Source organism: Sceloporus occidentalis, unplaced genomic scaffold, assembly GCF_023333645.1.
Source record: "Sceloporus occidentalis isolate IW3139 unplaced genomic scaffold, rSceOcc1.0.p SCAF_1, whole genome shotgun sequence".
NCBI lineage: Eukaryota > Metazoa > Chordata > Lepidosauria > Squamata > Phrynosomatidae > Sceloporus > Sceloporus occidentalis.
The window spans coordinates 276,197,895-276,222,565 of record NW_028316981.1 but is presented as its reverse complement, the minus strand read 5'-3'; the positions used below and the strand labels follow the sequence as shown (position 1 = coordinate 276,222,565).

General features: G+C 41.0%; 1 protein-coding gene across 1 annotated transcript in view; it reads right to left on the bottom strand.

The window, feature by feature from the left end:
• ARHGEF28 (Rho guanine nucleotide exchange factor 28) overlaps positions 1-24,671 on the bottom strand; it is a 207,083-nt gene that overhangs the window by 99,199 nt on the left and 83,213 nt on the right. Inside the window, exons 8-9 of the mRNA XM_089494184.1 lie at positions 19,150-19,202; positions 16,284-16,344 (exon numbers count right to left, since the gene is read on the bottom strand). Coding sequence (XP_089350310.1) covers positions 16,284-16,344; positions 19,150-19,202 — 114 coding nt within the window. The remainder of the gene's footprint in view (positions 1-16,283; positions 16,345-19,149; positions 19,203-24,671) is intronic.

The window sequence follows — 24,671 nt, the reverse complement described above, 5'->3', positions numbered from 1 at the left end:
GTCTCAAAGGGTCTGGACCTGAGCTAGTCATTCAGGAGGTAGCCTGTTCTGGAGAGTCATGCAAAACAGTAGTAGTGCCCCAGAGCATCAGAGGTCCTTCAGTACCCCACCACCTGAGGCAAATGCTTGCTAGGGCAGATGGGTGTTGCAGGGACGTAGCCAAGGGGGAGTTTCTTGGGGTCCGGACCCCCTCTTCCATTAGAAAAATGAATGGTGCGTGCTGCTGCACCACCACGCCCAAGCCCCGTTATAATGGTGGCATTTAGTCTGGACCCCCCCCCCCCCCACTTCCTAAAATCCTGGCTACGTCCCTGGGTGTTGCAGTTCAAAAACATCTGATACCCCGTTCTAAAGACAGGTCCATACATAGATTGTAACTGAACTACTGACTGTAAAGGGACAAAGGAGGGTGTTGCCTCGAGACCAGCACACTCTTCAGGCCTGTAAACAAAATCATAATTACAAACAACTTACAATCCTCCAGTCTTCTCATCTCACAAGTGACTCTATACAAAATTTCCCTAGACTCTACTGTAAGGTAAAAAGGCATGAGGTATGTAACATAAGAATTATTTTTTTAAAACTTTTTTTTACTAAAACACATTTTCAAATCTTACAAAAGTAAAGGTGTCAAACACATCCAAACAAAACCCTCCTAATAAAAAACATTGCCCTACTAACAATACTTTACAGACATTTTCATTAGACTTATTATGGCTAATTCCTTTCCATACAGGCTTGTATAAAGGTCAGCTTATTCATTAACATGCTCACCAAATTCTATGTAACTAGTCTTCTATTTTGGATAAAACATTGTTTTTCAATACACTGGGAAAAGGACAGGCACTGTTATCAGCTATTTGCCCACATAAGTTTCATGTATTTTCAGCAAGTAAGGTTTCAGGTAAACAAGAATTATTTGTTTAACATGAATGGCTGTGTCTTTGATCTTTCTAACAATGCTCCTGCAGTATAAACTCAACCACAAATCCATTATTAATCATTTAAATATGCACTGGCTTGACTAGCAGGTATTAACAGATACAGTGTTACTAATTTGAGCTAAAGTCTAGTTATAACAGAAATGGTAATTATTTTATAAATTAACATCCATAGCCAGGCTGGGAAAACTGTGGACTACAATATCCACCAACAAACTTGTGCAAAAAAAATACACCTCTTTCTGCACCAAAAAAGTGGTGTGGATTTTTTGTGCAAGATTTTTTTTTGTACATGATTCCTGTTTTTGGGGCAGAAGACAGTGATCTTGCGCAAAAAAAATAATGGCCATCAGGAAACAACATTTCTGCCAAAGAATAGGAGGGCTTTGCACATGAAAAGACCATCACACAAGAACCCATAGGTACTATTCTGCACAAAATAGTTACTTGAAACAATTTGGGCTGTGCTAATACTGGGCAAAATTCTTGCCACTTTGTTAAATTCCTTCCCGCTGGATTTCCTGAATGTCAGACAACCCTAAATAACAGTGAATATTTAACAGTGAACAGTGAACCCTAAATAACAATGAATAGTCTCCCCCTGTGACCAAAAAATGGAACTAGTCTCACTTTGCAGGAAGTAATGGGGTTCACAAAATGTGGCGAGTTTTTTTTCCATTTCAGATAAAGGTCAGTTTACAATAAACATATAGATACATTCCTTTATAATGGGTGGAGAACATTTGGCCCTCTAAATGTTTTGGATTTCAACTCCCAGAAGTCCCAATGAGCTTCACAAGAATTGTGGAAATTATCAGTCAAAGCATCTGGAAGCCCCAACCTGGTTCTGTTGGAATCACTACATATGCAAAGTCAACCTTTCAACAGGTATTTCTTACACAAGGTACCTTGATTCCTCTGGCATCTTGCTTATAATATAGCAAATACAAATGCAACGCGCCCATGCTTATGGTACTGTACTACACCTAGGTGGGCACAGTGTAAAGGCAGGATCAGGGCCGGCCCGTCCATATAGGCCAGGTAGGCCACTGCCTAGGGGCACAACCTGCAGGGGGCGGCAAGGGAGCCAGAAGGCCAGAGAGAGAGAGAGAGAGGCCAGAGTTCAGAAGATGAGGCGAGAGTAGGGTTGCCATTAGTCCGGACCTCCAAACCGGGACAAATGTAGGACAAAATTTTCAAATGTAGGACCTTTTTTTTTTTTTTTTTTTTTTTTTTTTTTTTTTTTTTCTTTTTTGTCCTACATTTGAAAAAGAGCCTCGCTGAGGGGAGGATTCCTTCTCCGCCTGGGCTCCGTTGGAAGCAGCCCAGGCGGAGAAGGAATCCGCCCCCAGGGAGGCTTTCTTTCCCCCCTGGGCTCCGTTTTTGCCAACGGAGCCCAGGGGGAAAAGAATCCTCTCTGAGGGAAGGATTCCTTCTCCGCTTGGGCTCCGTTCTCACCAAGGACGGAGCCCAGGCGGAGAAGGAATCTTCCCCTCAGGGAGGCTTTCTTTTCCCCGCCTGGGCTCCATTTTTGCCGGCAGAGCTCAGGCGGGGAAAGAAGTCTGGCCTCGGCAGGCGAGGCTTCTTTCCCTCCCTCGGCTCCAGCGGAGCCAAAGAGGGGAGGGAAGCCCCCGCCAAAGGAGAGAGGCCTACAGAGGCCTCTCTCTCTTTCCCCCGCCACCGCTGTTGCACACTTTGCAACAAAGCCCGGGGGCGGGGGAAATCCCAGGGGCGGGGCCAACCCGGGGCGGGACCGTGCAGACCTGGCCAAAACCGGGAAAGTCCCGCCCACAGGCAGGATATGGCAAGCCTAGGCGAGCGGAGCAGCCAGCAGCCTAGAGCCTGTGAATGAGGAGCAGGGAGAGAGAGCTGTTTGCTGTGGTGCTGCTGGCAGGCCCCGACTCTGGCATTTTTATCAGGCTCTGTTTGTAAAAGGGAAGGGGGGAAGAAGTTTGCTGTGCTCTGCAACTCCTGGGCTGCATCCTGGGCTGGAGAATTAACCTGGTTTGGCACCTCTTTAACTCTTTCTGGCTCAAGACTATGGAAATCTGGGAGTTGGAGTTTGTTGTGGGGTCCCTCCCTCTTTCTTTCCTCCTGTCCTTCACTCACTCACTCCTTCCTTCCTCCCTCACTCTTCCTTCCTTCCTTCTTTCCTACCTTCCCCTTTCCTTCCCTTTATCTTCTTTCTTTCCCCCTTCCCTGCCTCCCTTCTTCTTCCTTCCTCTCTCCTTCTCTTTCTTGCCAAGAGAGAGACTTGTTCAGGAAAGGCTTGCCATGGCCTTCCCCTGAGGCTGAGAGAGTGTGACTCCCCCAAAGTCACCCAGTGGATTTCCATGGCCCCATTTCCCCTTCTCCTCATAGCTCCTTCTTCCTTCCCAGATTTCCCCCTATACCTTCACTATCCACCCACTTTTGCCTCCCTTCCCACTCACTCACCCTTTTCTCTGATTCCTAGACCCCCTGGTTGTTGTTTATAGTTGTGTCTCCTCAAGTCCTTTCTGCTTCCTGGTCACCCTCTCATGGGGTTTCCCTGGCAAGGTTTGTTCAGAGGAGGCTTGCCATGGCCTTCCTCTGAGGCTGAGAGAGTGTGATGCCCCCAACCAGTGGGTTTCCATGGCCTAGCTGGGATTTGAACCCAGAGTCCAACGCTCAAACAACTAGTCTACACTGGCTCCAATAATCTGCTTTAAAAGCTTGGTCTTCTTCCCAAGGTGTCCAGATGTCTTCACCGCAAAGGAAAGCACCACAAAATGTAAGACATTAAAGAAAAAGGGAGGACAGGACTCAAGAAAAGCTCAGAACACTCCTAGAAATGTTAATGCATGCTTCTTAGTCATGCTCAAAATGCAGGGTGTTTTAGAATACCTCCTGGACAGGAGGTTGGAATGGAGGACATGTCCTGGAAGAGGAGGAGGTCTGCCCTGCCCTGAGGCAAATCTATCATGGGGTTTTCTTGGCAATATGAGTTCAGAGAAGCTTTGCCATGGCCTTCCTCTGAGGCTGAGAGAGTGTGGTTTGCCCACTCTTGGTGTTGTTGCTGTTATTGTTATTATTATTATTATAGTTTATTTCTAAAGTGCTGTAAATGGTGTGCCTACTATGTGTCTTTTCTTTCTTGCCCTGGAGCCATTCCCATCTTTGTTTCATAGGCTGCATCTACACTGCAAAAATAATGCAATTTGACACCGCTTTAACTGCCCTGGCTCCATGCTATGGAATCCTGGGATTTGGATTTTTGGAGGAGATTTTGCTTTCTCAGTCAGAGAGCAGTGGAGGCACAACAAACTACAAATGCCAGGGCTCCATAGCATGGAACCTGCAGGATGGCCAGATGTCCTCTTTTTCTGGGGTATACCTTACATTTCAGTCTTCTGTCCAGGAGGAATTCCAAAAATGTCCTCCCCTTTTGAGCATCACTAAGAAGCACGAATTTATATTTATATGAGGGGTTTCAGCTTTTACTTGGTCATGTCCTCCATTTTACTTGAAAGCCCTACATTTTGTGGTGCCTTGTCCTCCTTTGCGATTAGGACAGCCGATCACCGTGGGAGCCAAGGGCAGCTAAAGTGGTGTCAAACTGCATTAATTCTGCAGTGTGGCAGCAGCCTTGGTCCTCTCACCTGGTGACCCTACTGGTTTTCTTCTCTTTCTTATGACACCATTTTCTGCCCTTTGGGTGAAGATTTTTAGTTTCTAGGGGTCATAGATGGACCACTACTACCCCACAAATTCATGGGATGGGATCCAGATTTTTCCACATCATTAGAATGAATAATACTTCCAGCGTGCAAAAGGAATATGTGTGCATTAGTCTCCATTCCAAATATCACAGCAATAAAAAAAAGTCTTTAACCTGTAAAAATCTAATTGGCTTTTTCAGTAATTCTCAATACTATGACGAAAGATTGTAACCTAAGTTTTATGTCATGTTTAGCTTTAACAAACGAAACAGCGGCGATCAAGGGGTGAAAATAATTATGAGGGGCGACAGGGGTGCCAAAATATTTCTCGCCTAGGGTGGCAAAATACCTAGAGACAGCCCTGGGCAGGATATATAACAAAGTAAAGTAAAGAGCTTGTAAAAGCTGTTTTTTGGACCACAATGCCAAGAATCACCCAATTCCAGGAATTCAGTATGTTGTAATGCAAATAAAGTAAAATTTCCAAGGTCCATTAAAGAATTAATAAATCTGAAGAAAGAAGTTCATAGTGCCATAAAATCCATGACATGTGACGACTAGTGGATAGTGATTCAGAAAAAACATTTGTGACATCTATCCCACTGACTGGTCAAACTCTGTTTCTATGTAACTAATTTAGTATTAATCATGCCACATTTAACTACCCATCATGTAAAGAAGCTTTGGCATATTCAACAGAGATTACATCATATTCTCAGTATGCTTTAAAGAGATACTTACATAAAGGACTCAACTCTCTAGGTCAGGCCTGTCATTCCTAATCTGATGTAGCCTTGTTAAAAATGTTTTCTTATTTCCCACTAGAGGAGAACAGCTCCCCTTTTCCAATGATTACAGTTGTTACCTGGACACAAGGACTGCTGCCACACTGCAGAATGAACACAGTTTAACACTGCTTTAATTGTCATGGTTCCATTCTATGGAATTCTGGGATTTGTAGTTTGTTGTGGCACCAGGGCTCTCTGACAAGAGAAGGCTAAATATCTCCAAAAACTACAAATCCCAGAATTCCATGGTATTGAGCCATGGCAGCTAAAGTGGTGTCAAACTGCATTAATTCTGCAGTGTAGATGCAGCCAAGGATGGATTGAATGTGGTACAGTGGTTAATATGTGGGGCACAGGTGCTTATTAGAACAGCTCCCATAGCCTCCTTCATGGGAGTCAATATCTGAACTTGGAAATGTTACTTTTTCTTGTTATCTGACAGGCCAGGGAAGCCTGCAACAGAAACAACAAGATTTGCCTATCACCATCTGGTGGCAGGATGTTGTTGTGTGCCTTCAAGTCATTTCCAACTTATAGCAACCCTAATGTGAACCTATCATAGGGTTTTCTTGGCAAGATGTGTTAAAGGGGAAGGGGGTGCCATTGCCCTTCCGTGAAGCTGAAAGTCACCCAGTAGTTCCATCTATTATGCATTGATTACTATTACTACTAGAATCACATATCCAGCTAGCTATATTGTTCAGATATTTCTTGAATGCAGAGGTGAAACGTCTGAGTTTAAAGGAACAAGTTATGCTTTCTTGAACATTAGCAGTTCCCTGGAACCCCATGTTGAATCAGAATTCCTGTGGAACTACATTCATACTCTGAATAACATGGTCTACAGATCACTTTCTCCAAGCTAGTGTGCTTCAGATTTTTGCTTATAGATATTGGCTATGCTGGCTCAGGCTGACAGGAATTACCATTCAAAACATTTGGAGGGCTAGACTACACATAGCCTTTAATACCTCAGGGGATGGCACCCAACCATTTATCAGCAGGGATAGACCCTTTTATCGTTCAGGTACGAATCAGACCACAACTGACAGCTTAAGACATTTCAGCACACACCACAGTTTACTTTATTGAGTATTGGTGGATTGTTTACCATAAACAGAATTAATAGCTAATGATCACTGATTGTCCTGCTGCAGATTTTCCCAAGCTAATGCTGGAATTCCAAATGTTGCTGTATAATCATCACAACCTTTTCAATTGCTTTCCTTATAGTATAGAAGAAACAGCGTCTGGAAATGATTCAGTTAATAAGAACTCTGAAAACAGCATGCAATTATCATACTTGAAGGAAATTTATTTATTTATTTATTTATTTATTTATTTATTTATTTATTGCATTTTTATGCTGCCTTTATCCCAGAAAAGAACCCAAGGTGGCTCACAAATAAAAACACTTAAAAAACACATTACAATAAAAACAACTGAAAACATTAAATAAAAACAATATAAAATAAATACATTAAAAACTACAATACTCATACCATATAACAAACACCCCATATAAAAGCCATGCCATGATTATATATTAAAAGCTTGCTTGAATAAAATCGTTTTTGCTTGCTAACAAACAGCAAGAAGATGCAATCTAAATAGCACCAACGTAGAGCAACATATTTGTTAACACATGTATGAGATAGGTATATCAACCATTCATGTTATATTATCTAGCACTGAAATCCTTCAAAAGTGGGTAGATATAATGGGTATGAACAGAAAGGGTTTTGTTGGCACAGCTATATAGTAGGGCCCTGTGTTTGGCAAGTTTGTTCTGCTCTGCTACTCACTAATTACAATCCCATTGTTAGAGAGATAAGGCACACACATCAAGGATACTTTTGTTCTGCTGGGTCTGCATTACACACTAAAGCAAGGGAGGACAACTTCCAGGAGTTCAGGGGAGTACAATGGAGCCCAGAACTGCACTGGAGGTTTTTACATCACTCCTGCTGGATTCACACCACCGCTGCAGTGTTATTTGTTGCTCTGGTGGCAGCAAAAGCAAAAGCCAACTTTTCCCTTTAAAACAAGAGACATGCTCCCCATTAACCATGTTTATACAAAGGATCACACTTCTGGTAGGCTTCTGGGAGTATAATTCAACTTTTAAACAAGGCAGCCAGAGACACGGCAATGCTTTTTTGCTAGCAGTGGCAGCCAAAACCTAAGGAACACAAACATAGCTTTTGGGCCCATATGCGGATGAGGGTTATCCCTGTCCTAAAGGACACCATGTAAATTGTCTGTTTCTGACCATTTCCTACAGTTCTGTCTCAATGATGCCCTTTCTGCAATGCCAGTATGCCCCATCTGGATCATGGAAAAACTGTCTAAAACATTTTTAATCCAAACTAGAAGTAATCCTCATTCTGCTCATCTAAGGCTAACACAGAAGGCTGGGGTAATACAATGAATCTTAAGACAGATTTAGTTATTCTTTGGCAAGAAAAACAAAATTTAAGACCTTTGGAATCGTGGTAAGAAAATAAATTTAAGAAAAAAGGATACCAAAACCATTATTTACAAAGACTTGACTGCAAACCCATTGATTCACACAGTGGAAGAGATCTTTCTGTTAAATAGCTCAAGATGACAAGTGATTAAATTGGAATTACTGAGAAAAAAACCTTTTTAATAAATCAGATTGCTTTAAATCTTCTGCTGCTACCCTGGTCACACCAAAAAGCATGCCAAAAATTTGGCCCCAGTGTTTTTTTATCTTCTAGATTCCAAGCTGTGGATGGAGAAATCTCTCACCTTTTCAGTAATATAAACCAGGGAGCTTAGCAAAAATGAAAACATCAGCTGCCAGGACACTTGGCCAATGCTATTGTCTGTACCAGAATCCTATTATTTAAAATTGGGCAGTTTCTTAACCTTCTCTTTTTACATTTTCTCTACTCCCCACCACCCACCCCTCTGCATAGCAAATAGATATTCTGAACATTAGAAACAGTTTGGATCTAAACGGAAGTTTCTTTTTCTGTTACTAATCCAGTTCAAATTTTACTGCCCAGATTTTTCTCACAGAGCTCACTTGGCCAGAGAGGAATGGCCTCTGCCTATATGGATATCCCCCAGACCATTGTAACTGACAACAACATAAACAACTTGTTAACAAAATATAGGCCTGTGATTCTAAAATCATCTTTTTTTTTTCTTTTCCTGTATGATTTTTAACATCTTTGTCAGATAAAGAAGCCAGTGGAGGTTCAAAAGCTTGTATGATGTATTTTGTGCATTTTAGTTGGTCCCATAAAGGTATTGCTATTTTGTGGATTCTGGTTGTAATTTTATTTTGCTGTACAGCCAACACAGCTAACCCTGGATTTGTTTTCTAGGCATCATTATATGCTCAAATATTTTAAGGGCTTTTAAAATGGAAAATAAACATTTCTGTGTTTAAAAATAAACATTTGAAACTTTGTAAATTGTTCTTTGTGCACAAATCTTGACCTTTAGGACAGCTCTCAAAATAGGAACTAAAAAAAAAAAGTATCCTGTACTATGAAATACCCAGTTGCAGCACTTTCATATGTGTACAAGTACATTTAACTAGAGATAAAATAGTATTTTAGACAGTCACAACAAAAAAGCAAGAAACTACTCTACCCAAAACTTGAGAAAGTTAGTTGTGGAACTATAGCTTTCAGAATCCACCAGCCCCAAAAGTAGCCCATTCATTTCTACCTTAGCTTTCTTGGAAGAAGTTTTTCAGTGCAATGGAGCATTCAAAAATATGCCTCTCTACTTACAGTCTAAATGGGTGCAATCAATTCTACCATTTTTGAAATGTACCATCCATTCTGCATAACAAGTGGGTCCTAATTAAAAACTCACCCTTATTCAAATATCTTCATATAAAAATATGGGCAAGGGGAAAAGAGCACAAGAATATTCTAGCTTGCTATAAGAATTGGGGAACATAGAAAATCATGGATGACACGTGGCTTGACAAAGGTACATGTGACAAAGATGTAGGTTTTTAATAAAGTTCAAGGTAAACATGAGTCAAGACTATGATGAAGACCAAAAAAAATTAACACATTTCCAGGCAGCATCAACAAGACTATAGTATCCAGATCAAGGTAAATAATAGTACTATTGTATTCTGCTTCAATCAGGCCGCATCTTGAAAACTGTCCAGTTCTGGGTACTGCAGTTCAAGAAGGATATTGACAAGATGAAACATGCCCACAGGAGGGCGACTAAGATGATCAAATGTCTGGGGACAAAGCCCTATAAAGAATTGCTTAGGGATCTGGTCATAGAAAGAATATCATATACAAGATGGAACAAGCTTGTTGAGATTTAGGACATGAACCAAAATGGATTCAAATTGTAAGAAAATAAATTCCACCTAAATTGCAGGAAGAACTCTCTTATGTTCAATAGTGGGTATTGAATAATAGGATGGTGGAGTCACCCCTTTGGAGGTTTATAAGCAGAGGTTGATGGCCATCTGTCAGGAGTACACAAGCGTTCCTGCAAGGCAGTGGATTCAACCTGATGGCCCTTGTGGTCTCTTCCAACTTTATGGTTCTACAAAAATCTGTCTTGTAAGATGTTCTGTTCAGCTGGGCATATTCAATGTTATTTTAAAAGGTGCCCCTTATCCTGAAAGGAGGAAATAATTTTTTAAAAAAAGAATGTGTGAAGAGGTGTCTTTTATTTCAATTAGCACTCTTCTATAATGAATTAATCCTTTCAGAAGAGTCTTGCTGTGGATAGAACAGAAAACAGCAATAATGGACTGTTAATCTAGGGAAGAAATATTGAGATGGTGCCTTTATTTTTAACAGAGGTCCTAATCAAAAGATGTTACATGTAGAGGGGTCATGGTACAGAAGATAAGATGTTTCTTTTCTCAGCTGCACAATTTACAACCATTTTTCATTTGTTATATTATGACACACACACACACACACACTCATAGAGGTAGAAGAGAACACAAGGGCTATCCAGTCCAATCCCTTGCCATGCAAGAATACACAATCAAAGCACTCCTGACAGATGGCCATCCAGTCTCTGTCCTTCTCTGAGTCTTTCTTTAATTTTTATATTTTTATTTTTTACAGTTTTGTCTGTGATTGCTTCACTGAGTCCATTATTTCTAACTTTTCTCACTTCTTTCACCATATTACTATCTTTCCATTTCCACACCAGATGTTGTGCCCATTTGTATAATAATGCCTCAAGAGAAAGAAAGCTGATCTAATATTTTAAAAAAACAGCTTAGGTATATTCCATTTGATAATACTGTGGCATCCAGCTTTTGTTAAGGACAACTCATTCTAAAAGATCTGTATATTTCCCCTTACAATTAGACCAAACAACACCTGTCTCTCTTTGCCACAGCTCCACTAAATTTGAAAATATGGTTTGCTTCTGTACTCTTTCTTTTATACCATTTCTTGCCTTTCCTTGCAAACAACTCCCCATTCCATGCCTACTAGTTCTGTAAGATCTCTCATATTAGAATAAGGCCCAGAGACATTCCCCATGGTTTCATCCAAACATAGGATTCATTTCAAACATGGGAAACATGTACAAGAAGTCATGGCTAGCTGCTTCCGATTCCAGAGGTCATATTGCTCTCCTCAGACCTTGGAAGACTAGGAAGGTGTAGATCCTCCAGCTCCTCTATCTCAATACACACTTCAGTCTCATTCCCAAACTCCAAAGTCCCTCAACTTGTAGGGGTACAATTAGCTACCTTATAAAAATTTCCTTCAGGGCTGTTTTTGTCTTAAGCCATCTTTTAAAAAAAAAAAACCTTGGAGTTGCCTACCGTTGGTGTAGCATTTTCACTTAATCTGAATTGTACTAAATGTCCAGTTTCTTTCAAAGGAGGGTCTTAGGACAAAGTGGGAAAAATTATATTTTTGTTCTGCCTCTCCCCCAGACTTATGGGGCGATGAAAATTACCATGGGGGAAATTGAGGGTCAGCCGCAGGGGTTCAGAGGGACGTGGAGGCAGCATAAGACCTGCAGCCTGTACTTCGTCCATGCCTTCAACTGTCTCAATTTTGCAGACACAGTCCCAATTAATCCTTGTCCCATTTTTTCAGCTGCTTTTAAAATATCCGAATTTCTTTCTCCCCCTCCTACTTTCCACTTTTGTCCTAGCTTAATTTAGTTGTTGCAAACTGAGTTCAAAATGCAGGTTGTTTGCATTCAATTAATTCAGCAGGAGAGGAAAAGAAGGATGTAATCTTGCCAGTAGCCTGAGGCAAAAGCAAACTGCCAGATCTTTCCTAGCTTTTGTATTCCTCTTCATTAACTTTTGTGATCTTGATTAGACTGTGATGTTGCTTGCCCCAGTTTTCATCTGAGAAATGTTGGAGGGTATGCTATTTACATCACATGCATATTGTACTATGGATGCAACAGTTATATTTAATCTAGTAGGAACACAAAAGCATCAGTGAAAAATTCTCATGTCTCACAGAATCATAGAGTTGGAAGGGGCATCATGGGCCATCAAATCATCTCTTTTTGAAGATGTCCAGAGAAGGAGGCCTCACCATCTTTCTAGTCAATTGGTTCCACTGCTGAATTGCTCTTATTATCAAGACGTTCCTTCTAATATTTAATCAAAATCTACCCTATTTTAAAACCATTAGACCTGACCCTACTCTCAGGGGCAGCAGAGACAACCATTGTGACCACCTCTGTGTGACAACCCTTGAAGCAGTTAAAGAATGCAGTGATGTCACCTCTCAGTCTTCACTTCAGCAAGCTGAACATGCTCAGCTTGCCCTTTGTTGCCCTTCTGATCCAACCTGTCTATATCCTTCTTAAAATTAGACACCCACAACAGAACGCACTTCTCGGATGAGGCCTGAAAGTACAGAATGTAGTAGAACTATTATTTCCCTCAACTTGAAAACTATGGCCCAGTATAGACTGGCACTTTGCCATCTGGTGCCGGTCTGGGGCCTATTTTTAGCGTTTTGTAGGGTTGGGCGTCCACATGTGTCCAGCCCTACAATTGCCACATGGGTGCCATGGTTGTGTGCACCCATCCATACATGGTGCGCAAGGATGACTTTCGTACCGCACATGCCCAAACAGCAGAGTGCCGTGTGGATGTCATCATTGAGTGCAAGCGCACTAATAGCACCTCACACATGACGGAAAAAGAACCTGCCAGGAGTGGGTTCTTTTTAAGCCTCATGGAGGCCACAGCGTTTGTCTGATGCAGCCTCCATCCAAGGGAGGCCGCCCTTTCTTCCAATCTGTACAGCCCTTATGTTTCCATTAATACTGTATTTTCTGGCGTATAAGACTACTTTTTAACCCAGGAATATCTTCTCAAAAGTCGGGGGTCGTCTTATACGCCGGGTATCATCTTATAGGGCTGGTGCTAAAACTTCCGAGCTGGACTGGAGAATCTGTGGTTACCGCATATGGTGGGGGGAGCTCAAAAACGGCCGTGGCCACATCCCCACCATATGCCATGACCGTATGAAAGCAGCAAGAGCAGTGATGTACAAGTACGGTAGAAGAAAATCCATTCACCAGGATTTGTGGAAAGAAGTGACTTAACGCAGTCCCGATGATGAGGTGAGGCAGTGCCTCACCAGAAAGGTGTAAGTTAAAGGCGGAGCAAGCTGCAAGCATCTGGGACGCCCAGGGTATGGAAAAAAGAGCCGTGTTTACACTACTGCTCTGATAGTCTTGGAGACAGGGAGGGCTGGACAGGCAAGGAGAGCTGACCAATCCAAGCAAGCTTTGTATACAACAAGTTTTCCTGCTAAGTACCTGCATGCCATAAGCATTTGAATTAAAATTACCTTATTGAAATCAAATCTGATTTTTAAAAATTTTTTATTTGGTATGCATTGGAAGAGGGGTAGTCTTATACGGCGAGTATATCCCAAACTCTATATTTTAACTGGAAAAGTTGGGGGTCATCTTATACGCCCAGTCGTCTTATACGCCAGAAAATACGGTATCTTATTTGCTGTAGCATCACACTGCTTGCTCATATCCAGCCTATGATCAACAGTAATCCCACAGATCTTTTCACATGTAATTCTATTGAACCATGTATCTGGCATTCTATACGTGGGCAATTGGTTTTTATTGCCTAAATCCAAATGCTCATTTTATGGTCTCCTCGTATATTCTGGTCAAAACAGGAATAGGATCAGGAAGGTAAATTTTATAACCATTCTACTCTGTTCATCCCCAATGACAGCTCACAGGTGCATACAAATACCGTAAATAAATAATAAAATAATGAGATCTTGGTAAATCAATATTTTGCACTAACAATTGGGATTAGGCTGTCATTCCCATTTCTGATGTGTATTGACTCCAGAAAGGGAATGTGTAGAAAGTCAAGCAGACTCAGTTCTATACAGTCTTTACATTAAAGTATTTAAACTAGCAAACTTTTAAAAAACAAAGTGAGTAATCTATCATGCATGCTATGGTTTCAGTGAAGTTGACATCTAGTAATTCTGAAAATAAAAGACCATGGAAATGAAAACTAGTGGCTATGTTTGTAAAGAGTGATTAATGAAATGTTGGTTAATGTATTACTCTTTTGTAAGAGAAAATTTTCCCCAGAGAAGTGGTTTAAACAAAACTATCTTACACAACTGAAAGTGAAGGTGCCTGAAAATTTTCAAAAATGTCCATGAAATGTCATGCAGACTTATGCAAACTGTTGTGAGAAAAATGAACAGAAGGAATTTGTGATTATAAAAATGTTTAAATTACAGAAAGGTATTTTCACTATCTATCCATCATGGAAGGACCAAATGGTGCCAACGCTTCCAGTCTGATGTTGCCTGAGTGGGAAAGAATATATATTCTCCAGACTATACAGTCAGATAAATCACACGCATTTCCCAGTAGCATGAGGTTGAAATACAGGGGAGTGTTTAAACACCCATGACACCCTGGTAGAAAACAAGCTATTGGTCCTCTTGTATGGCAGAAGGAAGAAAAGAAAGAGATGGTATGAGTCAGACAGGAGTAGGAAGTCTCTGAATGGTATTGCCAAACTTTCCATTTCCAGTCCTCTGTTTAACTGACAATAAACTGCAGCATGGTTTAATAACATCTATCCATTCCTTTATTTAGATCCCATCATTTCCCCTAAACTGGGATTCAAGGTGGCTTATGAAGTAGAAGGATTACAAATAAAACATATGGTTAAGTCCATGCAAAAAGGTATGCACTGAACTAACAATAAAATTAAAACTATTTGAAATATTCACTTTAAAACAGAGGAAAAAAATAGTACAACACATTAAAAAGCCCCTTTCTTATAAAACAATCAAATCCCCCAAATCTGCTAGAATAAAAAAGGTCATTCACCTGTGGCCAGAAAGACAGCAAAAAAGAACCATTCTAGTCTCCCAAGGAAGGGAGTTCCAGTGCCTGGGAGCAGCCACAGAAAAGGCCCTCTCTCACGGTCCCCCCAAATATACTTCTAAAGGTGGTGGGATAAGGAGAAGTGCCCTCCCCTAAAAATCTTAAAGCTCAAGGAGGCTCATATGGGAAAATGCAATCTTTCAGATAGCCTTGCCCCCATAGGTCATAACCAGCCATTTAAACTGTGCTCAGAAGTAGACTGACAGTCAGTGCTGCTGTTTTAATAAGGGAGTTGTGCGGGTCTGATAAACAGACCCAATTAGCAGCTCTTTGGAGAGTTGGTATTCTTGAACAAATGTTACTATGGCTAAGTAACATGCTCCTAGGAACAGGTGCAGTTGGAGCATTAGTTTTAATTATGCAAATACACTCCAGTCTACCCATGAAACCTGAACATCCAGGTTTCAGAGTCTGGAAGTATATCCAACTTGTGAACCTGCACCTTCAGAAGGAATGTAACCTCATTTAACAGGGACTGAATCCTTGTTTCCTGAGCTGTGTTTGACTGACTGACCATGGGTACCACTGTCTTGTCTGGATTAAACTTCAATTTGTTCAGCCTCATCCAGTCCAGTACTAATGACAGGGACTAACCTAGAACCAAAACAGCTTCTTTGGATTTAGTGAGACAAGAAAGATACAGTTGAGTGTCATCAGAAAGCTGATGGCACTGAATTCCCAGACCCTGGATCCCAGCAGTTTCATATATATTTTAAATAGCTTGAAGAACAACTGAGGAGTCGAACAGGAGTCCCCCCACCACCACTTTCTGGGTTCGCCCCTCCAGAAGGAATAAGGTTACTTTAAATTAGTGCCTCAAAGTCCACAGAGCTGTTAATAGCTCTCTATTTTGTCTGAGGGCCCCCTCAGAGCAAGACAGGGGTAGATATCAGTGGTGTAGATAAGAACCAGGACTAAAAAGAATCAAAATCCCAGGACTTGTTCATCAGCAGTCACCAGTATTTCTAAACTTCCCACTTCCAGTGATGGCCTATACATGTTAGTGACAATGACAGCAAAGGAACAGCTGGATGAGCCTCTCTGGAGCAGTCACCACCCCGTTTTGCTCTGAGGACTCTCTCAAAGTGAGACAAATGGTGGATATGCAGGCTTTCCAACCAGCTGCCAAAAACTGCTTTGCTCTCAACAGCATGTCTATAGAGTGAAGCAGAAAAAAGAATTCTGCTCCAGAACAGTCACCATCCATCTCACTTTGAGGACTCCTTCAGAGAAAGAAAGGAGGTGGGTAGAAACTGCAAAGAGGCCAGTTGCAGAAACTAATCAGCATGTCTCTTCACAAAACATGCCAGGTGCAAATGCCTGATTTGAGGGGGTCCTTTTTCAAAGGTGAAGAGGTGGTCTAGATGACTGCCTCTGCCCATGGCAAGTGCAATAGTGTTGAGGTGATGGCATGCACTGCCTGTCTCAGGAAGAAGGAAGGCATGCACTAGTGCTGTTCTTACCTAAATCCAACACAGTATCATCTTCATTTTCAATGGGCTGAATCAACTGGTCTCTGTAAAACTACAAAACAATGGGAATTAGATTACATTCCAAGCTGTGCACTGTAATAAATTATGCTGGGAATTTCAGAACACAATACATTTTTTTCAAAAGCACTTAATGCTTTTATTTTATTTCAGTGCACAGTATTTTTTCCCTAAAAAGTCAAGTAAAATCATCCACACAGTATGAAAGATCACCCATTATCTCAGCAAGTTCTTGTCTAACTTTCCTCAACAACAAAAAATAGGTTTAGTGTTCTGACTGCCAATGGCTCAGCCACTATTTGAACCACTTTGAAATTTATTTCAGGCAAGGGAAAGAGGAAGATCTGTCTAAGAAGCAGAGCCCTCCCTCCAGTTCATCTGATGGCATCTGGCCACGGAGGGAGGGATGCAGGTCCAGCTCCATCGGGCATGGCCTGAGCTAAGAAGCAGAGCCCTCCCTCCAGTCCATCTGCCTTGGTCCAGGCCACAGAGAGAGAGAACTGCTGGTTCTAATCCCCTCCCCACCACCATTCCCTTCTCCTTTTGTGTTGTGTCTTTTTAGATTGTAAGCCTGAGGGCATGGAACCATGTAATTAAAAATAATAATTGTAAGTTGCTCTGAGAGCCTTTAGGGCTGAAGGGAGGGGTATAAATACTATAAATAAATAAATAATAAAAGATATATTTGGCTATGGCCAGCTCTGTCCTTGCAGATAGGGTTGTCATGTTGGTTAAAGGATGAATCTCCTGCAACTTCAATCCTGAATGGAATAGGGTGAGCTATCAGACAAAGATCCTTGTCTTCACACACCTTCCAAACCCTAAGAGCTGCAGCCATTCCATCTCAACACTGATTCTGTGTCATTAGTGGAGAAGAAGAGAAGAGGGTACAAATTAACACCAAGCTCTGTTATTGTTGCCAGTGCACCATAAAAGTAATATCTGGAGGGGATGGCTGTGGCTGAAGGCTGGGGTTTAGAAGTTAAAGGAGAACAGGTATCTTTGCCCAGCCTGATGGAGCATTACAGTTCCTCAGGCTGCTCCATGATCTGTTAATGATTAAGGTAACAGGAGCCCCTTCGTGTACCAGAGGCATCAGATAAAGAAGTAACTTTCCCAGAAGCTTGTAGGACAACTGTAATTCCCTTTGAAAAACAAAATCAACCAGTCAATGAAAACCATAGAACATTAGAGTCATCTATTCTCCTTTTGGATTAATTCATTTCCAAGTGTGTTTTAAATATTTGGGAGCATGCCCATGAAAAACTCCCATGTCCAGAAATAGATGCAAATGCATTGGCCCAAACCCTGAACATTGTTGTTGGTGGTTGTTATATTTACATTTATCTTACTTTTCCCCCAGTTTGGGACCCAAAGTGACTTACAAGAAATTAAAAGCATATTGATGAAAATCTCAAGATACAAAAATTAAAACAATCAAACAATTAAAAAATTAAAATCAGACTTTCAAATACACACACACACATATATAAAGCCATAGTAGAATGGTGTGCCTTATATAAAATGGCAAAATCAAGGTTTGCTTTTTGGAATTTACATTTTTAAAAATATTTTCAAACTATGGAGAGTTGAATCCATGGATAAAGAACCTGTGGATATGGAGGCTGCTGTATACCCTTAAACACACACACACCACACAATATTTAGCAAGATCCAGCACACTGAGTCAAAGAAAGAAAGAAAGAAAGAATATTTTGGTGGGACAGTCCTTATACAGTCAGTCATCAAATACCTTGCTGAACACAAATGTCTTTACTTGTCTTTGAAAAGAAATTGGGTTGGGTGCAGTCTAACCTCTGGAAAAGGAGTTCCAGATTGGACGCAGCCACTGAGAAGGCCTGCTTAAGCCAACTCATACATGTGCTTATAAACTGGGCTGAGTTAAAAACAAGACACCAAACAGTAAAAGAAAGATCCACAGCTCAGTTTGGAACCATATATGATTTGCAGTGCAGATGTATTTACATTCAAGTGTAGCAACATCCTGTATAATCTTAGAAGCTAAACCAGGTTGGCCCTTTTAGTACTTAGATGGGAGACCACCAACAAATGTCAGGTGCTGTCGGCTATATTTCAGAGGAAGAAACTGACAAAATCACCTCTGAGTATTCCTTGCCTAAGAAAACCCTATGAAATTCATGGGGTTGCCAGAAGTCAACAGGTAACTTAAAGGCACATACACACACACAATGCCAATCAACAAAGAATCTCAAACAGAAATGGTAAGAAAGACTTTGAAGTCATGAAGTGCCATTGTATGCTTCATCTAAGTATAAGCAAAGCCTAGAAAAGTTATTATGATTCCCATCCTGGCTCCAGTTTGTAGATTTTGTGGGATTATTGTAAAAAGAAGGAAGTCAATCCCATAAATCTGAAGTCTGCCAAACCCTGTCCTGGGACATATGAAATGTGATGCCCAAGTGACTCTGTTTCAGCTTTTTTCCCCCCACAGATCTAACAGATTAATCATCAGGTAGAGCCAACACATTTGCTTTCAGACATGGAAAATTCTTGCTATAAGGTCTACATCATAATATAATGAATATAAGACACAATGGAGGAGTACTGCTGAACCATAAAAGCCATTAGTTCTTAAAGGCCCTTGTGCTACAGTAAATACATTTGTCAAAAAATGTTTGGCTGCGTTCATCAAAGCTCTGAAACCAAAGAAACAAAATTGTTTCCTTCTCCATAGGCTGCCATACCTACCAATTATCTCCTTGGGACTGGCTATTTTTTGAAATGGTTCAAAGCAAAGGGTGTGGCATGGGAACCTTATTTGATTTCAGCAATTCGTGAAAAGATAATTGAACTCTACCGTCACTTCTTCATGTTTAGGAGATGGCTCCTCAGTTACCAAATCCCCCAGATCTGTTCAAAGAAAAGAACATTTCTCATTTGTCTATCAGGCGCCAACTGTGGAAGTTCATCTCTCTCACCCATACCCCATATCCTACCCCCACCTCCCACCCAAACATATTCAAAAAGAGAAATAAAAGAATACACAAAGACTGTACAATGCTCTTTTACCATATCCCCAGCTCTCAAAGTAACATGCCTGCCATTGAAATGCCAGGTAGTTTTACAATAAGTTGTTCTGTTATTTTAATGGGCTAATTCTAAACAAACTCTTTCTTCTTAAAGGGGCCTGCTATGAAAATACATGTTGAATCATAAATTACTCTCATTGACCAATATGTACTTATCAAACAGCCCAGACTGCCACAGGCACAATATAGGGTACATGCAGTTCTAACTATTTTATTTTTAAGGGAAGCAATTTTATGCATTTACAAAAACGAGCTCTTTCCCTTTGACTACAGAGAACAATTGTGACTACATTATTATTTTGTTTCCTGGCTCCGTTTCAAAACTGGAGGAAGGACACAGTGCACCAAATCCATATTTAATAAATTTAATCCTGGTCACAGACAGTGCCACTATTATGAAACACAGGCATGAATATTCTGTGGTTAAGCAAATTTGCTAAAACTACCTCCCCACCCTACAACCTATATAGCTAAAATAAATATTGTTGTAAAAAAAATGAATACATTATTTTGCTATTTTTAATGTCCATTTTGCATTAACTCTTGTAACATGTGAAGCAAATCTATCTTTGGTTTACACCATAAAACACGCTTCAGATGCCATATAAAAGCAGGGGGAAGGCTGGGTGACCTTGAGCAAGACACCCTCTCAGCCTCAAGAGGAAGGCAAAGGCAAATCTTGCTAAGAAAATCCCCTGATAGGTTCACTATAGGGTTACCATAAGTCAGAAATGACCTGAAGGCACACAACAAAGGAAGGAGAGCTTGGAAAAGTTACTTTTTGGCAGTGATGTATTCAAGTCTTTTACTCTAAATCTCAAGTTTCTACATTCAAGTCTCAAGTTGAGTCTCAAGTACTTGCAAGATATTTTCAAGTCAAGTTTCAAGTTGAGTTTCAAGTCTGGGAGACAACTTTTAACAGAATAAAAAAATGGTGAGACACATTTCTCAGAGGAGAACAGCAAACATGTTAAGCAATGGGTTTGAGGCAGGGGTTGAGTTCTGCTTGGCAGCCTGTCCCTGCTACACATCAGAGGAGAATTCAAAAGCTTTAGAAAGATCTTTCCACCTCAGGCCCATTGTCTAATGCATTTACTGATCCCCTCCAAGAAATGAGCCCCACACTCCGGAGGCGAGTTTTGCCTATTGCTCAAAGTGAATGTTGCCAGTAAATATACAAGTCACAAGCCAAGCTGAGTTAAGTAAATTATTCCTGAGTTGAGTCCAACTAGAGTCACTGAAGCGACTTGAGCCCAGCTTGAGTCCAAGCCAATTGACTTGAGTGTATATCACTGCTTTTTGACCTACATCTCCCAGAACCCTCATGACCAATGTTCATGCTAACTGGAGGACTTTATTGTAGTCCAATAAAGTAATGTCTGTAGCATGGTATCATAGGTTCCTCTGTATATTTCCTTGTATTTTTCCAGAATATTGAATACTAAAGTAAACTTGTCCCTTAAGAACCCCCTTGTCATAGGACTGTTTTCATAGAATCACAGAGTTGGAAGAAACCTCAAGGGCCATCAAGTGCAACCACCTCTCATGCACAATCAAAGTATCCCAGACAGATGACCATCCAGCCTCTGTTTAAAGACTTCTAAAGAAGGAGATTCCACTACACACTAAGGCAGCATATTCCACGGTTGAACAGCTTTTACTGTCACAAAGTTCTACCTAATGCTGAGGTAGAATCTCCTTTCCTCTAGTTTGAATCCATTGTTTCAGGTCCTATTCTCTGGAGAAGCAGAAAACAAGCTTGCCCCATTCTCAATATGACACCCCTTCACATACTTAAACAGGGCTATCATCTCACCTCTTAACCTTCTCTTCTCCAGGCTAAACATACTCAGTTCCCTAAGTCTCTTCTCATAAGGCATGGTTTCCAGACACTTCACCATTTTGTCACCCTAATCTGGACACTCTCCAGCTTGTCAATATCCTTTTTGAATTGTGGTGCCCCAAACAGGACGCAATATTTCAGGTGAGGCCTCACCGAACCAGAATTGAGTGGTACTATTACTTCCCTTCATTATACTTCTATTGATGCAGCCTAGAAACTCATTGGCTTTTTAGCTGCTGCATTACACTGTTGGCACATGTTCAATTTATGATCTACTAGGACTCCTAGAATCCTTTCACATGTACTGTTGTCAAGCCAGGTGTCCCTCATTCTATATCTGTACACTTCATTTTTTTTTCTTCCTTAGTGTAGACATTTTTTTCTTATTTACAGGCTCAGAGGCCTACAAAGTGACTTGTAGGGTGGAAAACTGAGTCACAGACCCTCTAGAATTACCTGTTTATGCTGACAGAATATGTCAGGACACTCATCAGGCCATATTTAAGGTTTGAGATTGCAATGATTTTGTATCCCTGCTTTTGAGACAACTGATTCTGATCAAACTGAGAAATACAAAAACCTCAGTATTCTGAGAGACACTGAAATAATTTCTGTGTAATTCTGCCCTCTTCTGGCATTTTAGAAGAATTTGTGATAGATTACTGTGGGGACAAATAATTCTAACTTCCCCTTCATAGTTTATTCAAGACTTCTGTGTAGGACTGCATTGATTTGCACCATGCAGAGACTGGTACAAATCACAATGGCACACAAAGACCTAATGAAATCTTCAGGTGAAAGACAGGGCAGGACATATCCAGAGCTTGGAAATTCTGGGTGCTGTAGTCCCACAAAGGAGCATAAGACTTACTGTTTGTATGAGGACCCAAGGCTGCAAGGGTAGACAACTGGACAATTTGTCCATTGAAAAGTAGTGATTTTCAAATCAGTGAGGGCAGTGCATCTGCTCAAAGTTCTAACCCAAACTTTAATAAAGCTATCCATGGTGCAGAAAGCTTATCCCCAAATTAGGTTCAGCACCTTGCAAAGCATTTATACATTCAGAGTAGAAAATGAAGCAAATTGCCATACACTGAAATAGGACCCAACAGCCATTACTGAATGTGCCCTAGGTTTTCATGATGCAAACCATGTCCCTGCCTTACCTTTAGTGTACACCACTGTTACCACAACCCAACAGGCAAGGGTTCATGAAGGGAACAGTGAAAGGAGTCCCAACATTACTTCTATACCATTAAGCCCTGTGTGGGTCACCTCTACCAGGATTGTTTAAAAGTATTATTTACTTACTTACATGCTTATTCACTGAATTGCTATTCTGCCAGTCCGACACAAAAATGGCACTTAAAGCAACTAACAGTAATAACATTCAAATACAACAAATGCATTTATAATATAAAAACAAAATAAAACCCCATTAAAACACACCAGCAAAGAAGCAACAGCCCTAACCAGTTTAAAGACCTTCAACACCAACCTAGCTTAAATATAAAAGGCCTGTCAGAATTTTTTTAATTTAAATTTGCCTGCCAACAAAATAATAACAGAAAAAAAGACTCAGTTAAGCTTTCCTTAAGAGGGAGTTCCAGAACTTGGAGGTGATTCCTAGATGGCCCTGTGTCAAAATCCCATCAAATGTTCTTCTCATGGCAGCAGGACTGGATACTTCAACACCTAGTTGTTGTTAATTGCCATCAAGTCAGCTTTGATTTATAGTGCCCCCATGAATGAGAAGCCTCCAAGCTACCCTGTCATCAACAGCATGATTTAGGTCTGGCAGACTCTGAGTGATTCCCAACTCTGGCCTTCCAGGTGTTTTTAGACTTTGGCTCCCAGAATCCCTAACCATTGGCCAAACTATCAGGCTTCTGGGAGTTGAAGTCCAAAACACAAAGGACCAGAATTTGGGAATCACTACATGGCTTCTTTGATTGAACTAATGTGGTCTCCCTCTTCTCCTACTGCCTCTCACTTTTCCAAGCACTATCATCTTTTCCAATGAGTCATGTTGTCACATGATGTATCCAAAGTACGATAATATCATTTTGGCTTCTAGGGAGAACTCTGGAATGGTTTGCTCTCAGACTCATTTATTGGTTATTTTAGCAGAACATGTTCTCTGTAGAACTCTCCTCCACCACCACATTTCAAATGAATTCTCTTCCTGGCAGCTTTTTTCACTGTCCAACTTTCACATCCATATATGTGGAAATACTATGGCATATGAAAATATTGTTTCCTACCAAGGCACTACCTTTCCTGGTGATGGGACTGCATACTCCTTTTAGGCAAGAGTCTTTGTTGAAAACAACATTGTTGTTGGTAAACTTTTCCATGTCAGACAGGATTTTGCTGAAGAGCCAGACTAAATGTCTGAGGTGTAATAACACCAACAGAACATCTCTCAGGGTCAGTCAGTGGCAGTGGTACTTCAGCTAATTTTTGTTAGTACTGTGCAGAAGTACAGTAATCCCATAAGACAGTCAATACCAAACAGCTTCAGATATATTAATTTTCAATGGAAGTTATTTTAACAAGTTATTTTATAATTGCTTTTGCTTAAACTCAGTAATTTAAATGATTCACAATGCTCATCTCATCCCCAGAACCCTCATAGCCAAAGCCACACACATTGCAATACTGCAGGCAAGTCAGGCTAGACTAAAAGACAATACTTATAGCCTCACTGTAGGCTACTCAGCTTATCTTAACATTTGGTTGAGAAATGTTGGCATACCAGACTGCACAGTTAGTTCTATATATTTTGCACATGCACACATTTCACAATGGTTTTGTGGATAAAGCCCACAATGATAAGTAATAATAAATAAATAATAATAAAATCTTTATTTATATCCCGCCCTTCCAAACGATCAAGGCGGCTTACAATGATGCAACAAGTGCAAACAGAATACAAAGGTTAAAAACATATACACAACAGCAACAACAATCTAAAAACAACAATAACAGCCCCTTAGCCCAACCTCATGGCCACGGAAGAGGAGGGAGGCCCACGGGATATTTAATCGGGGAACGCCTGCTTGAATAGGAAGGTTTTGAGGTCCTTCCTAAATTGGGCCAGGGTAGTAGATGAGCGGAGCTCCGTGGGCAGCGTGTTCCAAAGGGCTGGGGCAGCTGTGGAAAAGGCCCTTCTCGAAGTGGAAGCTAACCTGGCCCCAGGCACCTTCAGCAATTGCTGCCCAGATGTTCTGAGGGTGCGAGGCGGAATGTACGGGGAGAGGCGGTCCTTTAGGTATCCAGGGCCCAAGCCATTTAGGGCTTTATAGGTAATAACCAACGCCTTATATTGAGCTCGGAAGCGGATGGGCAGCCAATGAAGATCTTTTAGCACAGGTGTTATATGGCTGGTCCTGGATACGCCAGTGACCAGCCGGGCTGCCATATTCTGTACCATTTGCAGCTTCC